The sequence below is a fragment of the Pelobates fuscus genome, chromosome 3 (genome assembly GCF_036172605.1).
Source record: "Pelobates fuscus isolate aPelFus1 chromosome 3, aPelFus1.pri, whole genome shotgun sequence".
In the NCBI taxonomy this organism is placed as follows: domain Eukaryota; kingdom Metazoa; phylum Chordata; class Amphibia; order Anura; family Pelobatidae; genus Pelobates; species Pelobates fuscus.
This window is the reverse complement of record NC_086319.1, coordinates 89,996,674-90,017,123: the sequence shown is the minus strand read 5'-3', so window position 1 is coordinate 90,017,123 and position 20,450 is coordinate 89,996,674. Positions and strand designations below refer to the sequence as shown.

General features: G+C 39.1%; 1 protein-coding gene across 4 annotated transcripts in view; it reads right to left on the bottom strand.

Annotated features, from left to right (window-relative positions):
* Positions 1-1,283: 1,283 nt before the first annotated feature.
* CSNK1A1 (casein kinase 1 alpha 1) overlaps positions 1,284-20,450 on the bottom strand; it is a 38,657-nt gene continuing 19,490 nt past the window's right edge. The window contains exons 5-11 of one of the 4 annotated variants that reach the window (XM_063447340.1): positions 19,570-19,653; positions 13,494-13,633; positions 12,658-12,736; positions 9,246-9,320; positions 7,919-8,025; positions 6,633-6,781; positions 1,284-2,380 (exon numbers count right to left, since the gene is read on the bottom strand). In XM_063447340.1, coding sequence (XP_063303410.1) covers positions 2,373-2,380; positions 6,633-6,781; positions 7,919-8,025; positions 9,246-9,320; positions 12,658-12,736; positions 13,494-13,633; positions 19,570-19,653 — 642 coding nt within the window. In that variant the 3' untranslated portion in view covers positions 1,284-2,372. Of the gene's footprint in view, positions 2,381-6,627; positions 6,782-7,918; positions 8,026-9,245; positions 9,321-12,657; positions 12,737-13,493; positions 13,634-19,569; positions 19,654-20,450 lie in introns of those variants that run through there. The other 3 variants (XM_063447342.1, XM_063447343.1, XM_063447341.1) reach the window with 3 other exon arrangements.

Here is a 20,450-nt window from a genome sequence, read left to right as displayed (position 1 = left end):
GTTTATTTCCAAATGAGATTCTGAATTTCTAAAGGAAACACTCTGTGCTGTATCACCGGCTTTGCTATTCTTCTCTCTTTGGCAATGAATTATCAGGGACGAGCTCTCTCTACACTATTTGTTTTAATGTGCTGCCTTTTAGGTGCTACAAATCTTTATACTGTATTGAAATGCTAACGCAACATGGCTGATCACTTTTATGAAAAGCTATAGCCATCCAGAGAAACATGATTTTTGGTACAAATTAAAAAAAAAAACACTTGAAGTGGTAATATGTGAATGTCTTGGTGCTTTTGAGGAATAATCCACTTTGTAGTCATTGCTTATTATAAAGTGTTCATTATAGTGTGCCTTAACCATAATGGAATTTAATGTTTGGAGGGGCATGGAAAGATGAAAAAAAAAAAAACTCCCCTTTTTCCATTTCCCCTTTACCTTTCACTCCTTTACAAAAAAAATGAGCCATAAGTTTGGCAGTCAAAAAGTATTAGAAATTGTAAACTAAAATCATGCTAACCAATAAACAGAGCACATAGAGGTATTAGTGAGACAGTAGTGACGGACTACCAAGGGGTTTAGACATCTCACATTGCCACGTGTCGGCTTAGCCCTGGGTTAAGCTACCCCCACCAAGAGCACAATTAGTTTATTTACGTGAGCTTCTTGTGGCAACTTGGAGTTGCAGAACCTCCTAGACAAGACATATGGTACTGTAACAGACATGTCATGACTGAATTCTGTCTTAAACTTGTGTAATGCCATGCGGTCTCATTAGACAAATCTATCCACAAGGCTACCTAGTCGTCTTCAAAGCTTTGTGCAGAACTCATACATGTATCATTTGCCACAAGTTGAAATTACTATTCTAATGCTAGAGTAAATAATGCAAATTATTTGTTAGTCTTCCACATTTGTGACATTAATTCTACTTGTGTATGGACAGAATTCACAGAGTGTAAGCCTATGTGTTGAACATTTAATTTGGATGAAATTAAAAAGGGCTGGCTGACCCAGGTAAGTTTCAAACCATTAAAAGATTGTTTCACTACATCAGGATGCAGATGATGAAAATGAAGTTTAAAAAAGCTATATTATAATTTCCATTATAGCTTCACAGCTTTCAAGGACAAACATGTGGGGTGGGGGGAGGGGGGGAGGAGAAAAACCAAAATAAACTGAAAAGACCCTGCCACCATTTTTAAACAATAAAACAACTTAGCTTCTTTAAAATTATCTGGGATGAGGGCTAAGGGCTAAGAAAAATTAAAATGTACAAATGTTAATCAGTTTTAGATTTTTAATGAACTTGTAAACAAACAAAAATTGTTCAAAATAAAAACAAAAAGATATCCCAGATCATGTTTACAGTGATTACATATCCTAAGCCATTTAGACAAGCTTTATTTGATAGATGTTAACTAGATTTGTGATAATTACGCTGCAGTTTTTTTTTTTACAACAAAAAAAAAAGTTCAGTTTACTAGAGACTAGCATCTGCTAAATTGTGTCTTATGTTTGCACTGTTGAGGTGGTCTCTTTTTTTAAAAACATAGGAATCAGTTTTATGGTTCACCTAAAACTGCAATCTTTGGTTATATAAGGGGGTTGAATGGTTTCCAGATTATAAAGATTGGGCATAGACTATTATGGATATATTACACAAAACGTCAGAAACAAGTCTACACAGAAAACATGAGCTGCAACGCCAGGAGTCCTAATAATCTGGAACCATGTGGTCACCATAATAACCATAAAAGGTGGCAAAAAAAGAAAAAAGTATGACATTAATATCTATTAACTCATTCATTGAAGGAGTGACTGCAGCACATACTCTAGATGACTCCTACAATGAAAAGGTTAAGAATGTTTTAAGTGTACAATAAAAAGAGTGATAAGAAAAAAAAAATGAAACATGGTAGTATCTTTTATACAAGGGTCATCACAACAGTCTGTAGGAAACCAGTTCATGCCTTTTCTTCTGAAGTAGGAGAGGTTTTAAGCAGTGAAAGGTTCAAGAAGTTAACCATAGGATGGGGGAGGAATAAAAAATTGGCATACGCACAATTTCTTCCACCACTCTGTTGAATAAACCATAACCAGCAGTCCCTCCTTTGGGGAGGGAGAGAAGAAAAAAATGCAATAGAAAACTGGACACCATGTTTCACTAATCTTCGTGATATTCACAATTATTAACAGCGGCTACAAGTCAGCACGGTGGACGCCTCTGGTAGCCAGTTTAGACTGAAATTAAGTTCTGTTGTAATTGTCTCCCACGACAACTGGCAAGTGGACATATGAACTAACAATCTATGTTTTAGGGGAGTGGCTGGTCCAGCATGTGCCAGAATGTTCAATGTCTGCTCCTCGAGTTTTCAAAATCCTGTTGAAAAAAATAAAGATAAAGGAGGCATGTTTCAGAATTGAGAGTGACACAGGTTGACATGAAAAAAAGACAGAAAAAAAAGCAAAATGGTGTTAAAGGAAGGGGGTAGTAACATGGAATTGATGAGGTGATACCTTACAAAATATGTCCTCCAAGTTAATGCGAAATCTTTTCTCAAAGTTACTGGACTGTTGAAAAAGTACACCAACGAACAAAAATACAAGACATCCAGAACCAATCTTCCTTATTAATCTTGACAGATAGGAAAAGTTACTGAATGGATATTGCTTCCTGCCACTTGCCTTACTCGTCTTTGGAAAGTAACATGAGAATCATAGCTATTCTATTGATAAAAAAAAAAAAAAAAAAAAACTATTTTGACAAGTACAAAGGGGCTTTAGCACTAGGAAAATAACTAAACACGTTTCCCTGTTTTTCTAATAAACATTCACACATTTTTGTGCAGGGAATTTACATACAATGCTTACCAAGCATGTAGTTTAACTATACAGCACACTGCCTATCTTACATATTACTATGGTCTAGTAACAAATAACATGCTCACAGCCATAAAAGGCAGCTATACAAGATTTTCCAAAACTAGAAACCACAGAGAAACAATGCACTATAAGAACGGAATGATAAACTGAGCATGTGCCATGGACACAAGCTTTCAAATTGGCATTCCGAAAGCATGCAGATCCAAGACAAAGACAGTCAAACATCAAAACAAACTATTCAGTAAAAAGAATCTAAAAACCATTTAACAAGTTACATGGTTTTTCAAAAATAGAAAGACTGATTGAGCAAAGATAAAAAAAATAAGTGTTTATTTTTGACTGACTGTGGGGAATCCAAAGCATTTTAGATGCGCAGAGTGACTGCTGCCCTTTTACCCTACAATGATAAAGGGGAGGTATGTCTGTCACTTTGCCAATAATGGTTAAGAATGCCAATCCAAATAAAATAAAAATGACAATGAAGTTTGGTAAACTCCACTTACGGATTTGAACACAATCTGAACTGGTGTCAATCTGCAAATATATAAATTGTAGTCAAACTGCTAATTTTAACTTTTCCTCCACATGTATATTTAAAACTAAATTAACTGCCATGTATAGCAGTGCAACATACTAGTTTAATATCTCCAATGTATATGGATGGTCAATTGGGATCAGAGCACAAAAACATGTACATCTCACTAGACAGGGATCTAAAAATTGTGTGATTAATGCAGCTTTAGAATCCATGAATTGGATCTGGTCACCCATTCTTTAAAAGGAAAACCGTGTACCGTGTTTCCAGGTATGAATGGAAGTACATTTGTGTGTATGGGCACAAATCTGGAATAACAGCACTGTTGGTTCAGCAGAAGACCACATGGAAAGGGGCCTCAATTTATGGCAGGGATCTCCATGTCCATTTACCAAACTTCAAAAGCCATGGTGAGTCATTTGAGCTTTAAAAGGTAAACACCAAGTTTAGCAAAACAAATGTAAAAGGGTGGAAGATAATCATTCCCTATCCAAAACACTGCCACTGCTTTACATTGTCATTTTGATTTTGATTTTTTTTAATAAAGCATAGATACATGGTGTACAGAACAAATAAACAAAGTGGAGTCAGTAGTAACCAATTGCATGGAAGCAATCAAATGTGAGGAAAAATATATTCATTAGCATCGTATCAATGCAAGGAACGCAATCGTTAAGCTTCTGCACGCAAGTGCCAAACATGGTAGCCAAGATACCGCAATACACATTCCATATGGTCAGTCAAGAAGAGAAAACCAGAACAATGCCTCCTAGAGTGCTTCAACTTGCTTTATAGAGACACTCTAAAGCATGTCAGTTTGCGGAAGTTCTTTAGGTGGTTAACATGTCTCCCATGTCCAACTCACAAATTTGACGATTGCAAGAGGAACTCAACTAGGCACTTACACACCGACTTGGACCAATTTGGGAACACTACTTGGCAGGCAAGATGATCTTCCTGGTTCATGCGGACTGAATGACTGTTCAAGCAGCAGTACAGAGCTTCCATCGGGAAGCATTAGACAATGCTTTATTTCTATCACAGTTGTCATTATGGCAGAGTGCTTGACAAAGCATGAGGTAGCTTCGCCTGTTTGTCAAGTGTAGAGAAAAATATGAACAAAAAAGTTGTTCCTAGTTTGTCTTACAAAATCTGGAGAGTAGGAATTTCAGTTAAAATCCAATGCAGTCAATGCAAGTATTTGAGTTGACAGAGCCACTTTTAAAACGGCTCTAAGTAAAAACAAACTAGTCTCTCTCATTGTTTCTTCTTCGGCTTTTAAAATTGGTTTTTAAATTTCTGGTCTATTTCTCTTTTAAACAAGGCAAAGTTGCCCTTACTTTGGTCTTGTATGCATTTTTCTTACAATGACAATCTTGACAACGGATGGATCAAGAGACAAGGCAAGCTTCACCCGTTGTCAAGATTGTGACGTGAAGGAAATTAAAACAAAAGCGAAAAGTAGGGTCTACTTTTTGTTTTATATTTTTAAAGGGAAATAGATCAGAAAAAGAATAGAACAGATACTGAAAGAATACCAATAACAATATGAGAAGGGTACATTTTAGGTGACAGAGCCACTTAAACAAGTAGCAGAAAACTATACCCTATTCAGGAGTCCTATCACTATTTTTTCAGGCAAAAGATCAAGGAATAGACCCCGCCAAAACTAGGCTTTGTTGAGACCGGTTGATGAAGAGTGTTCCTTCAGAGACTGGCTTCATATAATAGACATGAAACACCTGTCATTGTAGAGCTGTTCACTGAAATTTCCTCGGCAAGAAATTACATGATTTGAGACCAATATCTACGAACAGGACGGTCACAAGTGGCCAGTTGGACAGCTATTCTAAAGTGAAGAACTACAAACTGACAAGCATGCCAATAAAACTTGCATTCATAGATCTCCAACACTTACAAATTGACATCACAGATTGTGCCAAAAAAGTGCTCTAAAAATTTTTTAAACTAGAGCAATCATGTACAAACAAGTGGATTATTTATAGTGCCAGCAGTTTAGAGAGAGTCCCATATATTCGGCTTTTGAGGATGGCAATTAATGAAAGTGTTTAATTTTAGACTATTTAATGCCCCCTCTGAATCCTTGGTGATTGGCATTTGCCCCTTCACCTGCTGACCAGTTTGCATTATCCCCAGCCCTGGTCAGATTTCCACATCCTCCCATTGCGAAGATACATCCACTGAGGTTCATCTGGAGAGTGGCAGACCTGTGGACAGCGACATGTTTAACAAGGTGTTCCAGGCTAGCTAGGATCCTCAACTTGCTACAAAAATGAAAAGACAATACTGAAGGGCGTTTTGAGAATGGGAGTGGATAACTTGGTCTTCCATCGGGGGGGTTTAAAAACACAGGAGACAAAAAAAATAAAAATGAAAAGGGGGGAGGGGAGGAAAAGAGGCACACAATGTACACACAACAAAACAATTGTAGAGTCTAGAAAGCTCATATTCAGTCAAATGAAAAAACTCATTACTGATCAGAAAAAAAAGTTGTCAAAAAGATTTGAAGTGGGAAATTGTGACTATTAAGTTGCTAAAATTTTTATACCCAGTCACCAATTCATAGATGGCTGAACGAACAAAAAGCCATTACAATGAGCTCTTCAATTAACACTCACAAGTACCATATTTGTCTTTTAAAGATGTATTCTATAGGTGGACTGTTACAATAGTCACAATTTACCAGATATTGCAGAGTAGAAAGAAAATCAATGCCACACCACCACAACCATAGCATTCTGATGCTAAAATGATCTGCAATAAGTTGCAGATCACACAGCAAACAGAAACAGGAAGAGCTTAGTTAAGAGAGGAAGACCGAGTCCCACATAAACCTTCAAGTGTTAGGTCCAGGAATGGGAACTGAGAAAAGATTCCACATTCACACCACCGAAACTGGTATCCCGGATTTGAAAGAGGGAGTTAATGCATGAGAAAGATGCAGTTAAGATGACCCAATATCCCAAAAGATGTATTGTAAATATACATGTAAGGAATTCTGAATTTAAAGTTAGTAGTCAAATTTTCCAAGGACGTCTTTGTATACCAATTTTTATTTTATTTTTACTTTTTTTATGCCAATTATTTCTAGCCACCTCCTTGATCTAACACTCTTAATTAATATCCAAATTGGTTTAACTTTTTGCCCCCTAAAAGTCTTTACTGCAACGTCACTTGGTTGTTTGCTACTAACCTTTCATGTTACTCTTGGATTTGTCAGTTTGCTTGCCTGTGGGGGTTTGGGCTTGCTGGCCCTGCCCACTGGAGGAGGCCGCTTGCTGGGCTGCCTTCTGCTTTAACATCGTCCAATCAAATGTGTAGTCATACTGGTGGTTCAAGGTTCTAGAAGAGAAGTGCAATATGTATATAAAATCGGTCATTTCAAAATAAGCCAGTCACAACAGAACAAAAAACAAGCCACAACCTGAAAACCTTAAACACATCTCCAAAATAGCCTGACCAAGAGGTGAAATGTGCTAGTGTACTTTGTTTGAATCCGTTCATAAAAGGTTTATTTTAGCCTTATCTGGGCTCTCCATTGTATTTTGTCACTTCCTACTGGAATCATACTTTGAGATAGAAGCCAAGCCTAAACTACCTCATTGTTCTAAAATATGCAAGTAGGACTCTACTCTTGCAAATATGTAGATTAAAAAAAAAAAAAAAAAAAAAAAAACTATCTAGTGATCTCAGCATTTCAAATATTCAAACACACTAAAACGGAGTTTATTTTAACTGGTGCATTATATGTGTATGTATGCTTTTGTTACATATACATCTGCAAGAACTACTTCCTAGAACGGGGCTTGTCACACATCATGCCTTCACAGCAGAGCCAGAAAAGGCTCATTAACACAGGATTATATCAATCATTTATGGACACCTACTTAAGAACCTACTACACCACACAACATATATTTCTCGGTTTGTGTTCTCATTCCAGATCTGGTTGAGGATTTATGCCATAAGAATTACATCCACAAACGGGGATTGTACAGCTGAAGCAAATTAACAAGAGCAACAGAGAATTTTAGCTACAGAGAATGCAAGTGCATTAGCTCTCATTTTGCTAATCCATATACCAGAACATACTGCACTATTGGATCACTATCTTCCCCACACTGTTGAGACGAAACTTCCTTTCTTGACATTATTAATTTTAACATAGCAGAGAAGAGAGACCTTGCTTGGTTATTTTGCTGCTCACGCATCCTTTCCAACAAACTTCATTAGTGCTTAACCATTAATCCGTTTTCCACATATCTTAATCATGCATGTTAACCACAACATATGATACGAAGAAGCTGTAATATGGTAGATGTAAAGATTTTGTTTACATTACATGAATGTACCATATATAGCTTAGAGAGATTACATGTAGCACAGGCCGTCAAAAGCGTCACCTCTTCTAAGAAGGCATTTAATGATCAAGTCTCAAAGTGACAATACAAATAACCCCATTATTAGATGTATACCAACCTGAAGAGAATTCGAAAGAGTTGTCGCAGATACATGTAGTCTGGCGCCTCTTCAAAGCGTAAACCACGGCAGTAATTTAGATACATTGCAAATTCTGCAGGAAACCCCTATAAAAGAAAATAAAAAAGTGTGACAATGCAAGTGATTTTTAAGTCTCAATATCATTAAAGCAGCTCTTCATGTTATACAAAGCGATGTTGATTCTGCACTATACTGAACTTATTGTACAAGATAATGGCTATTGATATTAGAATGGAACACTACATGAGTTATGTCAACCCATATTCCTTTAACTGGGTCAGGATATGTATTTGTAGACTTTTAGACCACCGCTATAGTGCTGTAATCAGCAGATTTAGTGAGTGGGGGAAAAAAAAATCTCTCCCAGACAATATACTTAGCAGTAAGGCAAAAAACAAAAATAAATCCTTCACCCCTCATGTAAAATCAATCGCCAAATCCTGCCGCTTCCGTCTCAAAAATATTGTATGCACCCGACCCTATTCAACGACTGATATAGCAAAGGTGCTCGTCCATGCCGCGTCCTCACCTTGACTACTGCAATCCGGTTCTCAGTGGTCTTAAGCCTTCCCAACTTGCCCAATTACAATCTATAATAAAAGCGGCGGCGAGGTTCAACTTCTTATCCGCCCGCACCTGCTTTTTTTTGGCAGTCCCTACATTTGCTTCCCATAAGATATAGGACTCAATTTAAGATCCTGATACTTGCTTACAAATCTTTACACAATGCTGCTCCAATCTACTTATCCTCACTAATACAAAAATCTGTCCCATCTAGGCCCCTATGCTCGTACACCCTTCCCCTCTGAGACTTTTCACCCAATCTCCCCTCATTCAAAAAAAATAAAAATCTTTGAAAAAACTTCAGGAAAGCATATCAATTAAACTGAAAAGCTTTCCATTTCCGCACCCAGATTCCTCTCCTGCAATGATCAAAATAAAACACTAAGCCCTCAATAAACACTATCCTAGCAACCTACTTTTCTACCCTATCCTTACCTGTTGTGTCACTATACCCCACTCCCTCCAGCATGAAATCTCATTGAACAGGGCCCTCAATCCCTCTGATCCTGTGTATCCAACTCGTCTGGTTACAAATACATGTCTGTTAGTCCACCCATTGTAAAGCACTAAGGAATTTTTTGTCACTTTATAAAGAAAATAAATGTAAAAGTTGCATACACATAGAAAACAAAAGAATGTTGGGGATTTGACACATGCAGAGTGTTTGGGTATATATAAATGTGTACCATTTGAAGAAAACTCCTTGATTCTCGGCCATAAATTAGAGTGGATTTTTACCTACCTTACACAACACCTCAACAGGAGTAGACATCTTCTTTTCACTGATCTTTTCGTATTTTTGCTTCTTTGTTGCTGCCTGCGGAACATGTGGTACACAATATGAAAATGTTGTGCAATACCAGATTAAACCGGAGGACAAAGTAAATAAAATCAAACAAGTTTATACAGTTTCCCCAAAGTACAATATTTTGGAAACCTTTTCTACATGTGAAAAAAGGTCAGCAATAGTAGGTCTGGTTTTTACTGGCAATAAGTAGCTCAAGCAGCCAAAGAAAGCCTGTGGCAAAACAGATTTGATTCTTTACAGCATAATTTGCTGAGGATGAGACAGAACCATCTGCCAGGAGCTGCATCACATATGACTACACATGAAACATTGATGATCTTGAGTGATTTACTGCTAGAGAACCGTTAGCATGATAAAAGATATGAAAGGCATTGTTGCACAATGCCAGAACGAAACCCTCTTTCTACCAAAACGGCAAGATGCAGCAAAAGAAGCATAAATATTTCTAACATATTATGGCATCGTGTCTTAGCTGCTGATTAAATAGGAATTGCACTGACAAGTTTTCATAAAGTGCTTATCTCCATGAAAGCTCCCGAAATGACAATGCCACTAGTCAAATTAAGTCTACTTTGATGTTGAGTTTTTAAAAAAGAAGCTGAAATCAAAGTCAATGCATTATCAAGCTTGATAAAAAAAAAAAAAAAAAAAAAAAAGGACATTAACTTATAACTAGAAAAAGCATATTAGCACACAAACACGCACATTCTTATAAGCGGAGGTCGTAGGCATCTACATAAGCAACAGATCTGCAACACAGACTTTTGGAGAGGCTTGAAAGCAAGCCACCTGCCCACAGACTGTTGGTCCCAAAAGCTCCTAAAAGGGTCTATGGGATAGGACCCTGGATGCCTACTGTGTTTCCTAGCCAGACTTCAGGACTCGTTTTACACAGAGCGCCTGACCAGGAGATACCCTGAAACAAATCTTGAACTGTTCCTCGGATAGAGACTGTGCAGAGGACAAGTAAACCTTTAGGAAGGTATTGGTCCCCACAAACTCCAAATGGAGGTGAGGCAAGGAGGATACTGGAGATTTAAGAACATTCCCTTTTCCAGAGGTCCAGAAACCCCTTTTGAAAAACCAGGACCATTGATTCCCCGAGCAGGGCGCTGGGTGACTAGCTCACCAGGGATATGTTGTGTGGGCGTCCAGCAGAGAGAAAGTGTGCTCTGGCAGACAAATTGTGTGCTGTGCCTCTAAAACTTTAAGGGCACAGCATGAAGCAAATTGTGTAAGCTGGGGATAATTTAAATAAGTGCCCAGACAGCTGCGCTGGGGAGGAACAATAGCATTGTACGGAAGACCCCATGCAGGTAGTCAACATTGAGGTGTATAAGTAGCTGTGTAATAGAGGTCATTCTAATCCCTGCATTGTGTGTGGAGGGAAAAGCGAAAGCCACTGCTTTACAGGAGAGGTCTCCTGAACTATAATCATGGAAGCCTGGTCTGGTGGAAGAGATCCTAAGAGACTCCAGCCAAGCTTTGGAGGCTGGGTCTGAAGTGTTCCAGAGTCCCGTGGTAGTAGCAAGGAAGTTGACCTGGAGGGGGTACTCCGTATATGTACAGGAGCTCTGACACAAGATACAATTGTAATCACTGTACACATGCAGACAATTACTTTAAAATCTAGATGCTGAAACCACTGGTTGTTCCCAAGTCCCTTGTATTCAAGCACGTGAGAACACAGAAGTGATGAGGGCATTGTAGCATGTCCAGAGAGACACAAAGATGCTAGTAGTTGGAAAGAGGCAACAGGACAGAGGGATAAGCAAGTTGATTTTCTTCCCACAGGCTCCAGGATTCCTTTGCAAATTACCATTAATTATGGTCTTAGCATACAACTTAAGTTAGGAAATGTTCAAAAGTTGGAACCGTATAGATTATTTCCACCCTGCATGATCCAATGTTACAAAAGCGGATTAGCCTAGAAGAATTTTCAAATGAATGAAATCCTGAGCAGCAACATTTAAGCAAACCTACTAATCCATAATTGGCAACAATCTACTAAATAGTATCTGCATTAGAAGGCATAACCAGATTTAACATCACCTATACAATAAAATATAGACAAACATCTTTTACAATCCAACACAAAAGTTATATTTGCAAATACTTAAATTAATTTTTGTGTTTGGATGCCAACTAAATCTATGAGGACTCTAGCTGTCCAAGGTAGAACAAACCCTAGGAATGCCAATATGGTGACCAAACCTGGATACTCACTCAGATAGCATCATGTTGCATAGGTTAATATGAGCATGAAGTATAAAGTGAATCGCAGCAACTGTGAGGTAGATAAAAAGAAAGAGGAGGAGGAATGTTTTAAGTTGATATTCGTATCTGTCCAGACTGCATGCCAGACAGATTTTAAGAAGACTAAGGAGACCCATACACATGGGTGACAAGTGAGCAGGCAAATTACATGACATACTTAATTGCAAAGATCTGACATAAGGTCCGCAAGGCTGTACAAACAAAAGTTTAATATTCAGAACATCAATTTGTATTTCTCAAAATAAAGCAGAAGACAAATTCTCTAACTCATTGAAAGGACTAATTCAGTCACCAAGGCCAATTCATCTGTATTAGGTGGACTGGATGCAGTGGGCCCAGTCCTTTTAAGTCACCATGCAGAGTTTTATTGCCAGTGCTGCATTAACTATAGGAAGCACCTTTAGTGGCAGTCTGAGTGACTACACTGGTGCCTAATAACACTTCTAGTGGCAAATACTGCCTTTTCTCTGAAAAGCCTGCAGGGAAAGGCTATAGACACCAGACATTAAGTGGTTCTAGGGAGTATATAGTGTCCCTTTAACATTGCAGGGTTAATGCTACCTCTCACTAGAACCACTTCAATGGCACTAACCGAGTAAAACGTTCATGCGACATGAAAGCCCCCATAGGAAAGCCTAGATTGAATCCTTTCCTACAGGGAAGCTTGGACATGCATGCGCCGGTGGATTGGTCCAAGCGAGGAGTAAGCCATGCTTCCTCCATGACAGTGTGGAAGGTGGAGATATAAGCAGAGTCAACGAAGTCTGAGCTGGGGAGGAAAACCTTTTTTTTTTTTTAATTGCACACGCAGGACAGGTTTGCATTCCTAACACTTTAGTGTTCAGATTATCTGTACGAGTAAAAGCCAAGCACCATAAACCCTCCAAAAAAAAAAAAAAAAAAACTGCCAGAAAACATACAAGACTTCAGAAAACTATGGTGTGACTACTTGTTTTTTTAAAGAGCCCTTTGATGCAGAGTGAATCAGTTCAGGTATCCTATAGAATGCATTTAGGCCAAGATTTACGCAAAATGAGGGAAGGAAATGGTGTATGAGAGTATGACCTACCTTTAATCCTTGCCAAGGAAGGCTGGTTCTGTTGAAGTACATAAGCACATACCCCAATGACTCCATATCATCACGGCGACTAAGAAAAAAAGAAAAGGAATAAAAAATACAAAGTCATTCAGATGCCATTACAATTGTGTATACTTAAACTGCATCCTAGGAAAGGAATAAGCATGGACATGGAATGGTATGTCTAGGAATGGGGGGTTTCCTATTAAAAGGACAATCAGACTATTACTCTAGAAGCACTCTGCAATCTTTGTAATGTGGTTTGTGTAGAAGGTAAAACCCCACAGCTGATGATGTGGACACAACTCAAGGAAAACACCACAAATTATTCAGTGTCCAAGTGTAGTTTAATATAACGTTTGCATTTGAGTGACTTCATAACCAAAATAATTCTTGGTGACTTGATATTTGGAGCACTTTTTAACTGTGCCATGACTCATAACGAGAAAAATAAAAACCACCACCAAAGGAAAACAAGCCTTACTAGGAAAAATATATTGAGATGCCTTATTTCTACTATTCTGGGAAAAACCCAACACCTTAGAAATGGAACCAATTTTAGCAAGCTAGTGAGGATGGAGGAGGTGGAAATTTCAAGAATCACTGATCCAAGGTTCTTAAAAGTTCAAAAGGGATCATGTTAAACAACCTAGCTCCTCAGAGATCAACCGCTTTATTCACTAAAGGGAGAACTTTTGAAACAAAGAATTTAACATTTAAGGGCAAAATAGGTGAACTGGAAAAAGTCTCCAAGTAAACGTCTGTTTGTGTTCACTCAGATCCTTACAGTTTTCTCATTTAGTCACGAGGTTAAACTGCCATTTTACCTTTGTTCAATTCCTAGGTGAGCATTGATACTAGCGTAGCGGGCAGTCCCAGTTAAATTTTTGTCTTCTCTGTAAGGTATGTGTTGTCTTGTCCTGTTGTCTCTGTACTTTTTGGCCAAACCAAAGTCTATAAGGAATAACTTTAGAAGAAATGAACAAGGATTAGACAAATACAAACCGCATTTGACAACAGTAGGTATGTAGATTTCAAAATGCCTCTTCTACAAAATGAATCTCAGCTATAATACAAGTTTACCCAAAGTGAACCAAAATTTTAGTTACATAATTTCTTTAACGTTAACCTATTAATTTCCATAAAACTCACATTACTCATACACACAAAATAAGCAAAAGTCAATTCAGTTCACTTTAGGATTGTTGCACCTGGCAAAAATTAGTGTTGTTCATTAATTGCCAAGTTTTGGAAAATTAATCAGAATGTCAAACTGAACACACCCAAAGCTTTTAATGCCTCAAATTAGCAGTTACCAATTTAAAAGCTACTTTAATATAAAATTATATTAAAAAGATGCACATATGTAAGTGAAGGGAACATGTCAGGCACCATAACAACTACATCTCGCTATGGTGCCAGATGTGCTCTGCCCTGCACCCACTAAACATTGTAAGTACTCAAATAGTGATTGAACAGTTTGACTTATCTAAAGTCTCTGCTTTTAATGCCAGAAAGCCAGGCGTTCATAAGCATAAATTATCAGTTATCTGTGATGTTATGACGCTTTGAGTGTTCCATTTCTTCACTCAACATTGGATTGAGCATCAACCAAAATAAAAAAGAATTGCAGATTTTTTTTGCATGATGTCTAATGCACACAGTAAATAAAAGTGATACTATAGGCACCAAGACAATATTAGCTTAATGTAGCAAAACTGTAGAGATCATTAGCCTGCAGTCTAACTGCTCAATTGTGTGCCATTGAGTAGTCAATTGGCTTGTTTTTTGTTTAGGGAGCCCTAATCACACCTCCCTACATGTAACATACACAGCCTTCCTAAACATTTCCTACAAAAAGATGTAAGATTTACACTTCCTTATTTCACATTCTGTTTAATATAAAGATGTATCTACTGCATGGTTAATAACATTCTAGACCCTGCAGAAGCCGTGTGTGATTAGAGTTCAATTTACAGAGCCTGAAACAAAACCTTAAAGTAAACATTTGATTAAAAATGAAACCTTCATACCCAAACGCAGATTGTAAATCACAGAGAGGGAAGGTGTGGAGCGGGCTGCATAAACAGAAGGGATTTTACTCTTAAATGGTAGAATTGAGTAGAGACAGCAGCACCACTCCAATAATGTCTATCAGGGACCTAGGAATCCCCAAAGACAGAAGATTCCTTTGACCGAGTAGCCCGGTGACAGAGACCCTCCATCTCAGGGTTGCTCGAAAAAGGTCCAGAGGAGGAAAAAAACCTTGCCCTCAAAGTTATATCAGTGTCATTTAGCAACTTTCATTATGGCTAACCACCTCATGCGGAACAGCTAGGCGATCATAAGAACCCTTGTTCTTTCCAGATGAGTTGGAGACTTTAAAGAGCCCATCAACCAAAATAGCGGCAGTAGACTTGCTCAACAGCACGGTCATGAATAAACGGTTGCTATAAGCTGGAAACTTTGCCACAGAGAGAGTCAGGAACACCTTGGATCTTAATAGGTTTGTGGCGACTGCCATCTTCCAAAGGCCGTCATTCTGGCCTGCATAGTCTCACAAATCCCCTGAAGGCCAGCTAAGGCGTTAATCTGTACCACACACTGAAACTACTAAGGTACTCCACTGCTGTCACATTGCCTCAGAGTTTGTGTACTTCCTTCCAGACCTTCCCCATCTCAGTCACTAGTAGTTTCTACAATTCCCCAAGAGCCTTGATGTCCTCAAGAGGGAGTTCTGTCCTCCTCAGCTAAGGAAGGGTGGTATAGATGCAATTAGGAGAAGTTGTCTGGTGCATTCAACAGCTGCTCCTGCAAAGATCCCTCCATGGCACAGTTAGGGGCATGTCTGCGCAGGCCAGAGTCCCCATACATGGGGAACCTGCAGCTTCTTGGAACACCTTCCCATGATAGTAGGCATCATATTTAATAGACGTGGTGGCCGATATGTCATTAGGCTTTTGGAAAGCTGTAAACTGGAGTTCACTCACAGTACGTCTTTTCAGTTCAAATGCTGACTCCACCCCCCAGAAAATGTACTGCTCTTACATAAACTTCTACACAAGGAAGCTATATTGTGGACCTTAATTGTGCAAATGGGCTACATTATGAGTGTATAATGATTTAGCCCCTTAATGACACATGACATGTCATGATTCCCTTTTATTCCAGAACTTTGGTCCTTAAGGGGTTAAAGAAAACTGAAGTTACCTGCCACCTTAAAAAGAAGATATTTAGCACATTTGACTATAGAGATGTCCCGGTGAAAAGCTATTTAGAGTTTACATATCCCATTAAACATTCCCACAAAGGGCAGTAGTGTGAGGAAATCAATGCAACTAAAAATCTTGCAAAAAGGCAATATTGCTATGCACCATTACCTGCATAGCAATGGACACCCAAAGTTAAATCCAAGCACAGCTTCCTGTAGTTATGGAGCAAGGAGTCTTTTTGAACAGTATTCTTGCACAGCGATAAAAGAAAAACTATACACTTTGTTGCTTTAGGAATGGTTATAATTTTTACACATCTGAAAAAACAGACCCTTCAGAAGCATCTTGCTACCTTCCCATGAATAAATTTGCCCTTGCTTACAGACACTTGCTCAAACATGACAAGCCTCCTCCATGATGTACATAAGAACACCTGACTAGAGTAGGATCACAAATCAGGATTCTTGGACTCTCCAGTTAGCAGATACATCAATGTGAATTCTGTTTAAGCTATTGGGAACAATGGCAAGGTGACCATTAAATGTGCTGACAATTTACATTATATTGCCTTAGGTGGCTGTAGAATGATTGAGCTGGTTACAACACTCCACCGGCTAATGGCTCAAGAGTAAATTGGCAAAACTGAGTACATTCTATAAATTTGCTGCTAAAGAGCACATCCTTAATAGGTTTAGTGCAAATGGACCTCTAGGTACCATAAGCTCTTCCTGCTAAGAGACAGTTCTGGCTTTTTTAAAAGTTTGTTTTAATTTTGTCAAAATCGTGATTAGGAGAGGAAAACTATCCCAGTCTAGAGGTGTACTCCTCTTCTGTTAATACACACAGGACTACACAGCAGTCATGTCAGGCATTAGTGTATGCAGACATACCAGTTCATTGGTATGAGAGCCAGGAAGTGTAATAAGCAGATCTTGCAGATGAAGTCTTAAGCTTTTCTTTTCTTTTTATTCTTTATTTTTGTTGTGCGGGGGGTTACAGACATATCAACAAGCGCCACAACGGCGTATCCCAGGATTCACATAGATTAAACAGTGGTGTGACAATTCGCACATTTTTGTATAATTTGCATGCTTAACTAAACAGTTATTCCAACAGATTGAGATTTAGCTAAAATAACTAGCATAAAAAAAAAAAAGACATAGTAATTGACACACTTATATGTAGATATGTAGATATGGTTAGTCGATTGGCAACTGGGAGTGGTAGCTAGTGGCCCACATTACAGGTCTAGTCCGCTGCTCCGTTTATAAGAAACAGTTTAACAGCTAAGCCAATATGCTTGTGGAATGTGTTGGTGCCAATATGTTGTTAGACATAGGTTAAAACACGTTAAGGGAGACATAGTAATTATCATGTGAGCTGTCCTGTCTTTCATGCACATTTTTAAGGAGTTAATATACCAAGAGACATCAATATTTTTTTCTATCATTTTGGGTTGTTAAGGCAAGATAGCTGAAGCATATTACACCATGCTAAATGCAGTATCACAGTTGGTCTTAATTGTGCCTAAATGGGAAATCTGCCTTGTATAGACTATCGACAGGTCTAATCTACAATATCACAGGTTAGGTACAGTTTAAGGCTCATCGTGAGTGTGAATCTGGCATTTAACAGTGTGTCTCTAGAACCTCATCTAAGTGTGCTTGCATGTCAGTTGTGTCATTCAGGATATCATTGTCCATTATAGGGTTGACATGCAAGCTGGGTGGTCAGTATAGTGTTAACATTAACAGTGAGGCTTCAACGCGAATGAGCTTGGCTAAATATATATTAGGTCAGGCTGTATATAGTGAAAATACAAGCGATGGATCCTAAGATCTGTTTGGCTTAAAATATACTGTGTGTAGTAATTACCCCTGGGTGCTATATGGTGTAACAGTGTAAGTTAGCAAGAGCAAGTAAATGGAGCAGAGATAGTTAGAGGCTCCCCGACTTGAGGGCTGTTTTTTTTTTTTTTTTTTTTTTTGAGGAACAGGAGTGTATTTCTACAGTTAGCTAAGTAAGGCCAAGAGGACCCTCTGCAACTACCACACCATAGACCTCATTTACCCTATGCCTCGCTTCAGCAGAGTAAAGTCCCTGTCGATGCTGGTGTACGCCAGGTTTTGATTGCCCAGTAAGAGGCAGTGTGTTTCAGTGTCCCGGATCAAGGCTCTCCAGTGCTTGTTGGGCTCGATGTAGGGCTGTGGTTTGCTCCTTTTCAGTTCCCACCTCTGTGCTGCTGGTAATTTCAAAGGCCTTTGCTGCTTGCGCGCCTTCCAAGCTGGGTCTTTCACCATGGGTTTGTGCTGCTGTTTGTTCCTGTGCTTGTGGGAGGCACTGTGTATGATCCAGGATAGAGCCTCTACCTCTGGTATCATTGCTGGCTTTAGAGGGAGGCTCCGATGTAGGCTTTTACCCTTTTGGGGATGGGTGGTTGTGCGTCTCAATTAGGCATGCTTCCCGCTCCGCCGCCATGTTAGGGCTCGATGCGGTGTCATGGCTGTGGTCTTCTGTTATATGATTGCGGTTGATGTGTGCAGAGATTGGTCGCCCGGGTGGCTCTGGACAGGTTGGAGCTGCCTTCTCTCCAGTTTGTGCCAGAAATCATTGAGTAGCCTGTCCAGCTTGGACGAAAGGTCAGAGTTGTCTGCTGTGTTGTCGGGGGCCCACTCTGCATCCGCCATTTTGGTTGTGTCGCTGCAGGGTGTAGCGGCAGCCATTGCTTTACCTCCAGCTCCCGCTATGTCTGCGTAGCCTCCCAGGGGTGGACCGGGATCTCCCCCACCGGTTCGGGGGGGGGGGGGGGGGTAACGGGGTTCCCGTGCAATGTTGGTTTGCCCTCAAGCAGCTCTGGGCCGAGAGATCGGCAGTCTACCCTGTCTGGTGCACCTCAGGCCGCATGCTTAGATTCATGTAGCAGTTGTGCTCCTCGCAGTTTCTCACACCCCACAGTAGGTCTCAAGAGGGTCAGGAGTAGTTTAAAATCGCGTAAACTGTTCCCTTTGAGGCAGAATGAGGTTGAGAACTTCAATTCAAGCTGGCCTAGGAGAGGAGCTCATGCAATACACATCTCTCCTCCATGACAGTCAGGCCCCGCCCCCAAGTCTTAAGCTCTTCATGCTGACTGCCAGCCTTAACCCCTTAAGGACACATGACATGTGTGACATGTCATGATTCCCTTTTATTACAGAAGTTTGGTCCTTAAGGGGTTAAACATTCCAATACAACAAAATTTGTATGATTTCAAATAGTCCTTAGAGTAACATACAATCTCTGAATATGAAAAGACTACTCTTAGTGTTTAAAAACACTGCATTGACATCTAAACAAACCATGGGTTCCTGACACATACCTCTTGTATGTGCTATGTTACAATCCTAGCATGGATATAAAAAAAGTTGTTTTCTTCGCTCTGAGGCATGCGCTTTTACATAAAAAAATTGTATACATTTAGAAAATTTAAAATAAATAAATAAAAAAACATTGCAAACATTCTACATTCAATAAGCAAAAACTAGAAGTAATGTTACATGTTTGCCAAGTATGTCTGAATAATGCCAACATAAGAGGTTCTTGTGCAAGGCCTATACTGACTGAAGAAGGGATATTAAGAATAAAACAATAGCGGGAATAAAAGGGAAACCAAAAGGATAAAAAGATGGAGTTTGGAATAGGAGAGTTTTCAGACCTGGTTTAATCCTGAGAAAGATGGGTCCTGAGAAGTACTAACAGTCATGCTTCTTTTCCTCTTCCCCACTGGAGATTCTAAACACTGGACAGACAATAGAGGGTGGCAGTGCATCAAACAGTATTGCTTACATTGCAACATTGGCCGGCGCAGACAGGCAACACCGAGGCGGTAAAGTACAGGAGTCAAATGCCATCCTCCTTCCACCAAGCAGCTACAGTAACTAGATTTGCATTTCCCCCAACCAATTCAGAATTGTTCCTCCACTGAAACAAATTTCAACTTTGAGAAAGGGTCATTTGAGACGATACTGCCCACTGACTAACCACCACATTGCAACAGATTTTAAAGGGGAACTGTCACTTCTCTAGATATTACACCATTAAATAAAAAGGGAAAATGGCCTATAGCATGTGATAACCTATTTTCTTTCCCGCTCATGGGATCCTCTGTTTTCTTTTGACTTTAGAATAAATATGTTTGCAACAGACATTAGTACAGTACAGTTACAGCCAGTGCATTCACCGCATTGAGTGGAGAAGGAGAAAGTGCACTTCTACAATTCAGACTACAAGGTACAGAGGGCAGAGCTTAGAACTATGATTGGGAGGAAGTAAAATGGACCACTGTTCTCTGTAAAATGTCTACATTTAAAGAGTTAAACAAGTGAAAATGCAAAGTGAATTTAAACTTTAAGGCTAAAATAGCAAAACTGGAAACAGTCTCCATGCTTCCAGTTTGGCTACTTTGGCCTTAAATTTGAAATGCACTTTAATAACCCAGCATATTTACTGACCTCAAACATTTCTTTAGTACAGGGAAAGTAAACTTCATATTAAAATCCTGGGAAGTGACAGTTCTCATTTAATATTGTTAATTAT